The sequence below is a fragment of the Hipposideros armiger genome, unplaced genomic scaffold, assembly GCF_001890085.2.
Source record: "Hipposideros armiger isolate ML-2016 unplaced genomic scaffold, ASM189008v1 scaffold_48, whole genome shotgun sequence".
NCBI classification, from domain to species: Eukaryota; Metazoa; Chordata; class Mammalia; order Chiroptera; family Hipposideridae; genus Hipposideros; species Hipposideros armiger.
The window spans coordinates 2,418,553-2,431,618 of record NW_017731398.1 but is presented as its reverse complement, the minus strand read 5'-3'; the positions used below and the strand labels follow the sequence as shown (position 1 = coordinate 2,431,618).

The 13,066-nt window shown below is 44.0% G+C and overlaps 1 protein-coding gene across 1 annotated transcript in view; it reads right to left on the bottom strand.

Annotated features, from left to right (window-relative positions):
• Positions 1-13,066, bottom strand: part of ADAMTSL3 (ADAMTS like 3) — a 206,349-nt gene that overhangs the window by 58,676 nt on the left and 134,607 nt on the right. Inside the window, exon 16 of the mRNA XM_019640227.1 lies at positions 7,197-7,486. Within this exon, the coding sequence (XP_019495772.1) occupies positions 7,197-7,486 (290 nt within the window). The remainder of the gene's footprint in view (positions 1-7,196; positions 7,487-13,066) is intronic.

The following is a 13,066-nucleotide window of genomic DNA, read 5'->3' as shown; positions in this document are numbered from 1 at the left end:
TTCTGTAGATTGAGTGGGGCGGGCCTCAAAGCACCCAAGTTATCTCATTTAACCATTCTGGATGGAATCTTATAACACTCATTACAAACTTTTCTGTCTCTAAGCAAGTTACTCAGAAGAATGTAAAAGCTTAATAGAAAATTTAGGACACTAATTAAGGTAGAATGTATTTCCCGGCCACAGGAATATCTCCCATCCCACATACTGGACATACAACATGATTTTAACACTTTTTACTTCAAGAGGTTTGATCAAAACTTTATCTTCAAAAGTAAAAATTATAAAAAATAAGTTTACTTTATCTTGTTTTGGATTGTCAGAAAAGTCATGATGCATTTTTGTAACAAAAAACATAGAAAAAATACGTCATGACTTTTCCGACAACCCAATACTTAACAAAATTTGGGTAATAATACAAATATACATTTAGAAGATATAGAATAAATCAAGTGTTAAAATTCTGGCATAATTTTTCTAATAAATTCTTTTGGTAGCATAAGGCAAGATCCTTCACTTCACATTTGACTTCTGCAGTGTCATAATAAAATGATGATTATTATTTTTTGGCCAAAAAAATATTCAAAGCCTTCATCAAAAAGTGCAATGATAAAAGGGTAAAAACACACTCTTAAGAGGGTAAGCAAAGCCAATAAACGAGTTAATATGTTCTCTTTTATTGGTGGAAGGTTAGTGTGAGTTGGGTTTTTTGCGAACAAGTCTAGACTAATTCAACAAACTAAGTAACACACACACACACACACACACACACACACAGAGTAATAAATACCCAGGACAACAGAGAAAACCTATAGCCAGAGCCTTTAAGATGCCATCCAGTATTTAACACATCAAGTGGTAAAATAAATATGGAAAAATGATTTGAATAAGAAAATTATGTTAACACAATAACCTTGAGCCGTAGAAATAGATGGAATATGCCTGTTTTAAGCACTTAATGGAACAGTAACAAAAACGGATCCTATATTGGTCTATAAAGAAACTGCAATAATTTCCAAAGGCCAGAAAACGTGCAGATAACATTCTCTGGACATAACAGTGCCCCACTATAAATGAATAATTAACAAGTGAATCAACCATTAGAGTTTTTAAGAAGTCATTCCCTCTTGATAATAATCACAATATCTTCATGAAGTGGATAACTTTTCCAAGCTAATCTAAATTATAGAATTTACTTACAAATTAAGAACTTTAATATAATAATAAGCAGAGGGGAACTTAAAAATGATGGTCAACATGGGGCCATGTATACTTCCCCTCAATGGTGCCCCCAAGAAGGGAAAATAAAACTAAATTTAGAAAGTTGTAGGAACCAGCTCTTTCGAACTTTTTAAACAGCTAATTTCTATGATACAAACTACTTGACATTATTGAAGGGCATGGAGAACTCCAATTCATCTTCCCAAACTACTATAAATCCATAAAAGAAGAAAAGCAGGTCTACTTCGTATAGTGTTGCCTTGTACAATGCTATGTTACACATTATGATGTTTTTTATTTCAGAAATATGTGAGAAACACAGACACAGATACACACGTACAGATTATACAGATACGTGCCTAGGGCCATGTTGAAAAGAATGGTTAATATGCACTTCCTCTCTGCTGATTAGCCAGTATGATAGGGTGGGTACTGCTGTAAACTCCCAGGTAAAGAAAAAAAAGAGAAGCATAATACGTATGGACCCAGCAAAGTGCCAAATGACTGTATCATTCTTGGTGTTCAAATGCAAATTTTATAGCTCTCCCGATAGGTGAATTTTTTTAAGAACCAGTTGATGAGACAGCTGGTAAAGATTAAGAGTTGTTGAAAGCCATTTGGCCTTATGAAGAGCATCATAAACATCACTGGAGCCTGAGAGGAAGTGACCAATTATCTCAAGAGTAGCTGGAAGAAACTACAGCTAGAGGCCTGTCATGATTTGAAGGGATGCGAAGAGAACAAAACAGCGATTGGTAATGTACCGTGTCGGGAACGCCTCTCCATCGGGAGTAGGCTAAAATGAGCCCAGGTTGGGCCAATTCGGGTTTCATGCCCATTTTCCCATTTGCGGGAAGGCGGTCTGTACTCCACCACGCCAGTGGAGTATCCTGTGTTCATCAACACCATTCATGTATACATATAACATACGCAAAATCCTAAATTAGATACTAGCACACTGTGGTCAGCAGTATAATAAAAGACTAGTACATTACGACCTCAAATATCAGTGCATTCACCTGCAAAATATCCCACACACACACACACACACATACACACGCACACACACACACATGACTAGAAACAACCAGATAGGACCTTCCTGCTGTCAGGCATATAAACTCACCGACACCTACACCCATCCTAGCCTTTCCCCTGCCTATTTCAATTAGGAGCTCCCCGTCCAACTGTTCAAAACTGATCTCCAGCACTGTGCTTTTGATTTCATCCTCTTAGGATACGCCGTTGATTACTTTGCCTTTCACGTTTATTCTGGAACTTTCCATTGCCTTTTAAATGTACCTAAGACACTCTTTCAATAGCACCCGACACGTGCAGCAACTCTCCCTCAACATAGGACACCTTCTAGCCATCTCCCTCCCTCTCTCTGTCTTCTTCACCACAGACAAATCAGAACACAAATAATTTAAGTACTCACTCCCATCCTGTCACCCATCGCTCTTTCTGCCATCCTTTGAAATCTGATTTCCACCAAACAGACCTTTCTTCATCACTAACGGCCTCCATTCCTGGGCCCAGCACCAATTCTGAGTCCTTATCTAACTTCGTCTCTCAGTGGCCGCAGCACAGCTGACTGGTCTGCACCACACCACACCCTCCGCCTCTCCTGCTATCTCACCGACCTCTTCTGGGTGAACTCTGCAGCTCAGTATCCCCCACCCACCCAGCCATGAAATGTTGTAGCTCCTCAAAGCTCAGCCTCAGACCCTCCCAATTCCTTCCTTGTGGGTTTTCTCTTCCTGGAGATTCCCACCCATGCCCCTGGCTCCACTTCTCTCCACGCACAGATGACTCATAAACGTCTGTTTCCAGTCCAGCTCTCTCCTCTGTGCTTCAGGGGCACACGCCCCACTGCCTACTTAGCACCACCATCAGGAAGTCTACGATGAACTCATGGTTTCCTTCTGCCAAACTGGACCTCCTGTCCGGTCTCATCATCTCAGAAAAAAATCCTGGGACCCAGACTTGTCACCTCACTCCCACTTCCCCACTCCACTGACAGATTTTTACCTCCTAAACATCTCTCAAAGTCATCGCTTGGACTCCCATCTCCACCATCATCACCGCTGCAGTCCAAGCTGTGGCCTCGGCAATGGCTTCCTAGTGGTCTCCCTTACCTCTCTTCTTATCCCTTCTGATCTGTTCTTTACAATACAGCTGGACTAACCTTTTGGAAATAAATAACAATTCGATCACGTAACTCCCACTTTAATGACTTGAATGGCTTCTCATTGGCCCAAATCAACATAGCATGTAAGGCCTTAATCGTCTGCCCCTGCCTTCTGCTCTATGGCATCTCATATTGAACCCCATCTTTCTCAGCACCCTAGCTGTGCCTGGCTTCTTTATTTCTGGAATGTACCACGCACCCTCCTGTCACCAAGGACCTTTGCACAGGCTCTTTATCCTGCCGAGAATTCTCTCCATACCACCCTCTCCAACCCCTCTTCTGCTTAATTAATTCCTCATCTTTCAGATTTAAGTGCAAGTGTCGTTGTTTTTAGGGAAGTTTTCTCTTACTTTCCTAATTACATCAAGTCCCTCCTGCTACATGCTTTCAAAGCACCATTTACTTTTCCTGTAGATGCTATAACCAGCTGTAATTTCTCATATATATGTGTATGATTATATGATGAACGCATTTTCCCTACGAGATTTGGGTTCCTCTCACCTAGCCCAGGGCCTGGCACAAAGAAACATGCAATAAACATGCAAATGTTGATTCTGAATGAAAAGATAGATTTCTGCAACTGTCAGGAACAAGGCAAGGCTGGCATTATCCACATTATTTACTATTGTTTTTGAAATTCTAGACAATGCACTAAGATAAAAAAATTAAATAAGATAAATAGCTATTGGAAAGGGAAAGACAAAACTACTAATTGTAGATGATTATTTACTTAGAGAACTCATTAGAATAAACTGGAAAACAGATGCATGCAGGGGTTCAGTGATTTTGTTAAATTTTTTTAAAGGGAAAAAATAGCATTCTAATATAAGAGGAATACCCTGTTATTATTACATTATAAAGTAGTCATCCCACCAACATTTATTACACACCATGGGTCAGGCACTGTGGTTAAACACTTCTCAACATCACCTGGTTTAATAAGCACATTTCATCCTTTTAATAATTCTAATGAGGCAGGTAAGTATCGTTCTTTTCATTTTACAAAAACAAAGCTCTACAAAGCTTAAATAACCAGCCCAAGGAGAGTGGCAGAGCTAGGGATCAAAACAGGGTCAGGCCTCCAAGCCCAGGCATATACGACTAGCCTGTGCTGTGAGGAGATAGAAAGGTGAAAATGAAGGGTCATACATGCAACAGAAAATATGGAATACAAAGAAAAACTCTGGTAAGAAATGTTTACGATGTACTACACTGCAAAGCCTTACCAGAGGGTATTAAAAAGATAAGTCTATCTTCTAGGATGTGTGTGTGTGTGTGTGTGTGTATACATACACACACACACACACACAATGCCACTTGGATGCATACGCATGCATACATACACTCTGGAAGCTGGAAACTGAGTATGTCTAAATTCTTCATGCTTTTAGGAATTAGGAAAGAATTCTCAGTTGCCACTCTGGTATGAAAGCCGACTTATGAAAGGTTCTTAAGCGTCAGTAATTACAACAGAGGGATTTTTTTTGTATTTCCTGTATGGCGTGAAGATGAGTTAGAACATACAAGTACATGGTATCAGGATGTGACCAAAAGTTCATCGTTTTGGAAATCTGTAATTTGCATATATTATTTTTCTACCAGCAACAGGAGCGCTGAAGAAATGAACTGTGTGCCTATGGAAGTGTGACTCTCCTATAGTTTCCAGTCTTTGCAGACTCACCCTCTCCGCTGCCCAGGGTGAGGGTTAAAAGCCCACATTCATGACCACTAAGTGGACGGGCAGCGGCCGACTTCCAAAACCACAGTAGAATGGACCACAGTGAGGCAGGAACCACGGCCTGTAAGTGGTGCGGTCCAGATGGTAAAACCAACATGACAAAAGCCCCTTCACCACGGGCACTGTGTCTTATTCATTTTATGTTCTGAGGCTGAGCCCAGGGCCCAGAGCGGAACCCTGGAGTCCAGCACAGAGCAGGTGCCCAGTTCTCTGTATTTACAGAGGACTTGAGTTTCCTGCCTAAGCTCTTCAGTTTTGTAGACTGTAGGTACCTATTTAAAAGGAAACTTTTAAGCTTGAACCTGAGAAATTAAAAACATGACTTTTTTCAAAGTTAGGAGGCTTATTATATGCACTTACAATTCAGCCAAGTCTAAGGGATGACAACTGCATTGTTTGTTTTCTATTTTGGACTACATTAATAGCCTTTGAGCCTCCGTTTCCCCACGGCAAAATTTGGGTTAGAGGGTATTCAAGGTTCATTTTAATGATACTACTCAAGGACTATGCAATGCAACACACCCTCCCATGGCTAAACGGCTCTTGAACCAATGCTGAAGGATGCCCTAGCTGAGCTCCATTCAAGTTTGTAAAGTGCGTTCCAGACACGCCCAAGGGTGTTAGAAAGCAAACAGGCACCTTCACACCAACCATCTGGATGCTGAGCTGCATTTAGGCTTCTAGGCGCTTCTCGTCCAAAGTGCCAACAAGGACAAACCCAGTCAAGTTTCACAAAACTCGTACATGTTACATGAACTCAAGGGCCGTCCTATGACTCTTAGATCTATGCTGCAGAGACATGAAAACGTCCTCCCTGCAAAAATGTGTACGTGAACGTTCAGAGCAGGACAACTCACAATGCCCAAGGATAATTCAGATTTCTACCTGATGGAGTGGATAAATGAAATTCAGTATGTCCGTACAACAAAACAGTATTCCATCATGAAAAGAAATGAGGTCCTAATTCCTGGTACCGCATGGATGAACCATGAAAGCATTACACTAAGAAAAACAAGCTAGTCACCAAGGACCAAATACACAGTGTGTGAGTCTATTTATATGCGATATCCAGGATAGACAGGAAGTAGATGATCAGTTGCCAGAGGCCGACACTGGCCGGGAAAACAGGGGTTTGAGGGAAAATGCGGAGGGACTGCTGAAAGGTACAGGGCTCTTTTGGGGCGAAGTATTCTAGAATTGGTCGTGATGGTGGTGGCACAACTTTGTGAATGTACTAAAAAAACCACTAAATTGTATAGTTTAAATACATAAATTGGACGGTATGTGAAATATGTTAATAAAGCTCTTACAAAAAAAAAAAAGTCATCCCAGAGGAGTCAGCCATCCTGGAGTGGGGTCTGGGGCCCCTGTAGTGGCTGCTGAGAACATGAGGCATCTGATATTCTGCCATCGGACTCCAAAGATGAGCTCTAACTGACTCACCCCCCTGAGTCAGGATTCACTGGCCATTTTCCTCGGGCAACTCCAAGTGGTCTGCTGAGATCCCAGGACCCACCATGCCACCCTTTCCTGACTGGAGGGAGCCTTCCCAGGTAAGAAAAGAGCTGAAATCAAGGGTGACAGCACTAGATGAAACAGTGCTTCTACCAATGGCAGCATCTCAAAGCAGGTACGAACCTAAATGTCATCTGCAGGTGACTTCTGGCTGAGAGTCGCATCCAACACGGCAACCCCAGGCCGCCTCAATCTACCGCTGGCTCGTGCACCAGGTTGCCTCGATCTACCAGTTCTGCATTTCCCTATTTATTCCATATTAATGGGTGACCTCACTCCTTGTCTCCATTATACAGCCGCTCAGGCCAAAGAACATAACATTTTGTTGGTCAGGATATCATCCCACTATCCTTTATGTTTCTAAAATAATCATGATAAAAATAAATTTTAAAAAGGCATAGCTTTCAGTTAATTTGAACGGGTTAACCTCCTTTAGGCTTTTGCTAACTTGCATATTTAGCTTAACCAATCTAGTCACATCTCACACGACAAGCAACACAAATGTAAGTATCCCTTAAGCAGAGGATCCAGTACCTCCCAAACACGTCGCCGTGCAGGGGGTGAACCCCGCGTACTCCCAGTCGTAGGTCATCTCATTGTCCTTCTCGTACAGGGGGGCCTCCAGCTCCAGGGAGGCGGGGCTCTCGGCACAGGCCTGGAGGACGCAAGGCCGCTCGGTGGGCAGCGCGGGGCCTTCACACTCCTCCTCGGGCAGCTCCGTCTCTGTCTGAGTGAAGGTGAGGAGCACACGGCACTTGACCTCTCGGACCTGAATGCCGGGCCCACACGTGGCACTGCAGGCTGACCAGGGCTCCGGAATGAACCTGGGGAAAACCAGGGAGGCAACCATTACAGACAGGCCGCCGAATGAGGAGGGACACGCCTTCTGCGAAGGGGAAAAAATGGCTTCATTTGGAGGGAATACAGGCATTGGAAATGCTAATCATTCGTTGGTGCTCAATTATGTACTTAAATTTTCAAATCGTATTAGCCACGGAGAGAATTTTTCACAAACTAAATGTTTGCGTCCATTTTGTAACTCAAATCCTGCGCTCTGACCTTTGCATGACATCATTAAAAGGTATCCTTGAAGATGTGGTGATAAATAAACCATCCCGTAGAGATAACTTCTAATCTGATTTCTTTGGTAATGCAGGGATTTTCCACCAATATTTACTCAACAAATCTTTATCGAGCTTGTCCTCTATTAGCAGGCTGAGTTTCATTCGCCTGTCTCAATATCTAGGAGCTAAATGACAGGATGACAAATGCTTTCTGCTGAGCAGATGACGCTTTAACATTCCCACTTAGTACATAAATACACTAAACGTCTGAATCTTCTTGAAAATATTAAAGACACCGCACAGTCTGGCCAAATACAGCATTTTTATTTCTTACCCTGACTTACTACCCACTAAACAGAGGCTGTCACCCTATGGCCTACAGGTCCAATCTGCCACCCCACCCCACCCCCACCCGTTTCTGCATAGCCTGCCAGCTAAGAATGATTTTTCTGTTCGTAAATGGATGGAGAAAAGAAAAAGGATAATATTCTGTATCATGTGAAAATTATGTAAAATTCCACTAACGTGTCCATAATTAAAGATTCACTGGAACAGAGCCTCCGTCGTTTGTTCATTTACTGTCATGCCTGTTTCTCACTACACGGCCGAGCTGAGTAAAATATTTACTCTACGGCCCTTTCCAGAACATGTTTACTGATTCCTGCACTGAATTTAAAAAACAGAGCCAGGAGGGGTATGTACGCTTAAGGAACTCCAAAGCAATACCTACATTGTGAGATGGCAACAGCTGACAGGCACGAAGGTTCAGTGACAGAGTAAGTTTGGGAAAAGTTTGGGCTCAATAATGTCCAACAGGTTTATTTGCTGCAAAACTTTCCCCAAGACTATGGTATATGAATGCATGCTATAAATGCTTACGAGGGGACAGTGGCATGCATCATTTCATATATTTAAGCCGCTACAGACCTCAAATTCAAGAGATAACGTTGTACTATAATAAGTAAATTCAGAAAATGCCGCTGGGATGTTTGCTTAAGATGCAGGATGAGGCTTAATGTTTTAAATCTCGAAAGACAGGGTTGTAACAGGTCTCTCAGAGTCATCCAGCCTCCTTTCCCCAGACAAGATGCCGTCACAGTCATCTACAATAGCACATCCCAATCAGCAAAACGAAACACTCCTGCTATCTATGAGCTTAACAAAGAAATGTCAGTTACCTTGGCTCCCAGTCCCAGAGTTTAACAACAAAAGTCAGGAGCTTTCAGGATGTAAGTTGGTACTAAAGAAAGCTGTGTCGATTTATTCATTTTAGAAATTATAAAGTCTACAAAAACGGCATCACTGATGATGTCTATGATTTAAAAAACATAAATGTGAGATGTACAATTTGAGATTTGCCTCCAAGATTTGCCAATGCTTCCAGCTGCGGCCACTGTAGCCCCCTCTCCACACTCCGTACCTCAGCACCCAGGTGTGCCCACACGGGCCAGCTGCCCTGCCTGTGGTCCACATGGGTCTTCTGACACCAGGTGCATCTTAGGACCTGAGGCCATGGCCCCTCTCTCCCTAGAAGTTGTCCCTGATCCCCAAACCTCACAATTCTATAATGTAACCACTACCTTCTCTGTCCACCCCATCAGACCAACCTCAGGACAGGTAAGACTTGAACATTCAGGTCACCTGACGTGAAACTGGAGCTCTCTTCCTACTGTCACATGACAGAGCATCACCATCTGCCACTGAATAGCTCTGAGATATTGGGCACTTTCTTAATCTTTCCTCCTCCCGAATACGAGGATAATAATGCCTTCTCGTGGGTGTCCTTGTGAGAATTACATCAGTCAGCCCACGCACAACACTCAGGGCATGGTCTGGCACAAAAGGAGTCCTCAGCATGAACTGTAACCCGATTTGATTTTAGCCAAGTACGGTTTCCACAAATGTTCTCGAGCTGTCCTGTTTCCTTGGCTTTCCCACACGGAAGGTGGGAGAGGGGGCGGCAACGGCTGCGGAAACGCTGAGAAACCCATGGAAACGACCAAGGCTCCAGGGAAGAACTTTTAGAACAACGAGGGAACCGTCCTATCAACTGCCGACACATTCCAGAGGTGAAAGCGAAGAAGGCCCAAGCTGCAGTTCCCTTGGCTTAGCTGTATAAGCGATCATTTTTATTTTCCTAATTAAAAAGAAAAAAAAAAAAGCCTTTTGAACATCCGCTCCCTATGTCAATTCAGAGCCCGGGCCACGATAAACCACAGAAGCAGAAATATTTATCTTCTCCGGGCGGGTTTGGCAGGCTTTCCTCGGGGGATTTGAAATACAGCTACGCTCCTCTTTTCCTTTATTGCCAACAAGCAAGCATCCCCAAACCACAAAAGACAGCGGTAATAAAAGGATGGGCTGGAAGCTGAGCTCTCGAGGGAATGAGTAGTCAGAAGGGGTGGGAGGAAACTATAAACTTCACACAAGACAACCAGGAACAGGCCAGAAACTGCCAGCAGTGTGAATTATAAAGGAACACTGCCGAGAAACCACAGAGGGAGAGCGGGCTGAAGGTGGAAGGGAGGCAGCCGCTCCGGCCAGGGAACAGGTGCTCTGGGCTCTGTCTTTCAAGCTGGGGACAAAGGAGCGGGGTCCTGCAGGAGGAAACGGCTTATTAGCTTCACTCAGTGAATAAACAGAGGAAGGAGCCACCGGCCAGGTCAGGTGGGGCTGACAGAAAATGCAGGCTTGGAACGAACAGGGGGGCCTGCATCCGCTGAGTTTACGTGGAATCGCTCTTTCCCAAGTCATAAAATGAACAGCATTTCCAGACCTTGAAAAGGACCCTGGGGTACTCTCTGACCTAGTGGTTCCCAAATTTGGGTGCATCCCCTCCAAAGTCGCCCAGGGCACTTGCTAAAATGCTGGTGACAAATTCAGGGACAGGGAGGGGCTGGGGAGGCTGGGGAGGAAACGGGAAATTTGTGTTTAATGGGGATGAGTTTTAGTTTGGGAAGGTGAGGAAGTTCTGGAGATGATGGTGGTGATGGTCGTATAACAATGTCAGCGTACTTAATGACACTGAACTGCACACTTAAAAATGATTATAATGGTCACTTGTATGTTATGTATATTTTACCACAATACAAAAAACCTGGCAGAGCCAAAAGAAAAAAAAAAACAAAAGCTGGTGACTGGTTCTCACCACCCACCCCCACCCCCACCCTGAGCATCTGACTTGGTGGGGACCAGAGATATGCATTTAAAATAGCACCGCAGGTGATTCTAAAGGAGGTGATTTGAGGAACACACTTTAAAAGATGGTATTGTGGTTATCCAAGAAAATAAAAAAGAGTCCTTTTTTAGAGATACATGCTGAGACAGCTATGAATGAAGTGATGTGCTGTGTGGGTTTGCTTCACAAATGGTCCCATGGGGCNGGGCGGGCAGTGGCTGTGACAAAGGAAATGAGAGAGGCCCTGCGTTGACAATCACTACAGTTGGATGATGGACATGTGGGGCTCAATGCACCGTTCTCTCCTCTTTTACATCAGTCTGAAATTTTCTTTAATTAAGAAAAATGCTTTTTAAAAAGACCTAAGGGGGGGCGGGCGGTTCCCAACAAGAAGAAGTTGGACTTGAGAAAGATTTTAGCGGCTGCAATTGGCACAACTCAGTAGTTAATCACACATAAGGGAAGAAGGAGAAAGAGGCAAGGGTGGCTCCAGGATTCTAGTTTGGGGAACTGGACGCCAATTCCATTAGCCACAAAAGGACATACAGGGGGGGATTAACCATTGTTATCCAATTGTGTTCTGAGAACAAAAGATGTTGGTAGGAGGCATCTTTCTAGACTGAGAACTCTATGCCTTTCCTTATGTGACAACTACACATTCCCTTTCAGGGGTCTCGATCTCTTTCTTTCCACAGCTTCCTTCCCCCACAGAACCATCGGAGGTCAGAGCCGGGAGAAGGTTCCAGCAGCACTTAGCCTAACACCCTGTTTGTACAGTTGGGAGGTCTGGAGACGTTAGCTGACTTGTCTAAAATCCTTATTATCTTTTTAGCACGTTTAAGACAGTCCTAGCGTCGAACAGAAACCAACGACAACAGTCACACACACACATACAAGCACTCTTTTCTATCAGCTTGACTACCCCATCTTCACGCCTTCTTTGTAGTCAAATACCCATTACCCCATTTCCTTCTAATTTGGACCTTATTTCTTAAGTCTCTTGATGTTGACCTCCCCACCCTTTGAATGATACCACTCCAAAATTAACTGGAAAGTCTCTCTTGTCAAACAAAACATCCCTTTCTCAGTCCTCACAGCTTTTCTCCGCTTTCCGTGAGACCTGACTAACATTTGCTGTACCCCTCCTTAAACCTTCGAGTCCCTTGGTCTTTTTAACAGAAACCTTTCCTTGGGGCCATTTCCTCTGTTCATGACTTCTATTTCTCTTCCTCTAAGTCTCCAACCTTCCATCGTGAGCCCAATACTCTTCTCTCTTCGATGAGTGACTCTGGGGTCATTCACCTCACAGCGTCCACAGTTTCTTCTAGGTTCGTATTCAGGCCTGACAAGAGTCCACGTAGAAAAGTTCATGTCCTAAGTGTGACTGTCAGTGCCCTCAGCACGCTGTTCTCAAAGAGAAGTGGTCCGTGTTCCCCTGGGGCTCGCTGCTGGGCTGGACCACAGCTAAAGGGGACAATGACAAATGACAGTGTGCTCGGAAAAGAGCAGTGGGCTTGGGGAGGGATCTAAAAACACCGTCACATGAAAAAAAATGTAGAAAGGCTCAGAATCATGACCTTGGGAAAGACCAGCGCTCTTGGGATCCAGCTTTGTCCAAATCGGTGAAAACTTGTCACATGGTTGGGGCTCAGTTGTGTCTTTTTCTGTTTCAGAAAGCAGAAATCTGAAGGAAGTTTTCAATTGGCTCAATAGGAGGAGAATCTTGCAAATAACTTGGGCTGGTCAACACAAGAGTGAGCCGTCTTGCGTGAGTGAACTCTGCCCGCTGCTGAACTGAAGGTGTTAAGAAAGAGATTTCTGCTCTGAGGGGGGAGGGACTGCATTACCTCTGAGATTCCCCTTCCTCTAACACCCTGTGAATGGCTCTCCTGCTCCATAGCCTGTCTGCACCAGACTTCACATGTCTGACACGCAACTCTGTCCAATCACTTGAGTCCATCATTGGAGCCGCTGTTCTTCCAGACTCCTGGACTGGAACCTCAGAGCCCCTTTGATTCCCTGCTCTCCTTAGGCCCCTAAACTCTGCCTCCAGGATGTTTCTTGGGTCTGCTCTTGAGTCTTAATATCCACCGATATGATTTCAATCCAGACTTACCCAAGCCCAGGCGGACGGAAGTTACTGGACATCTGAGTTGGAATGG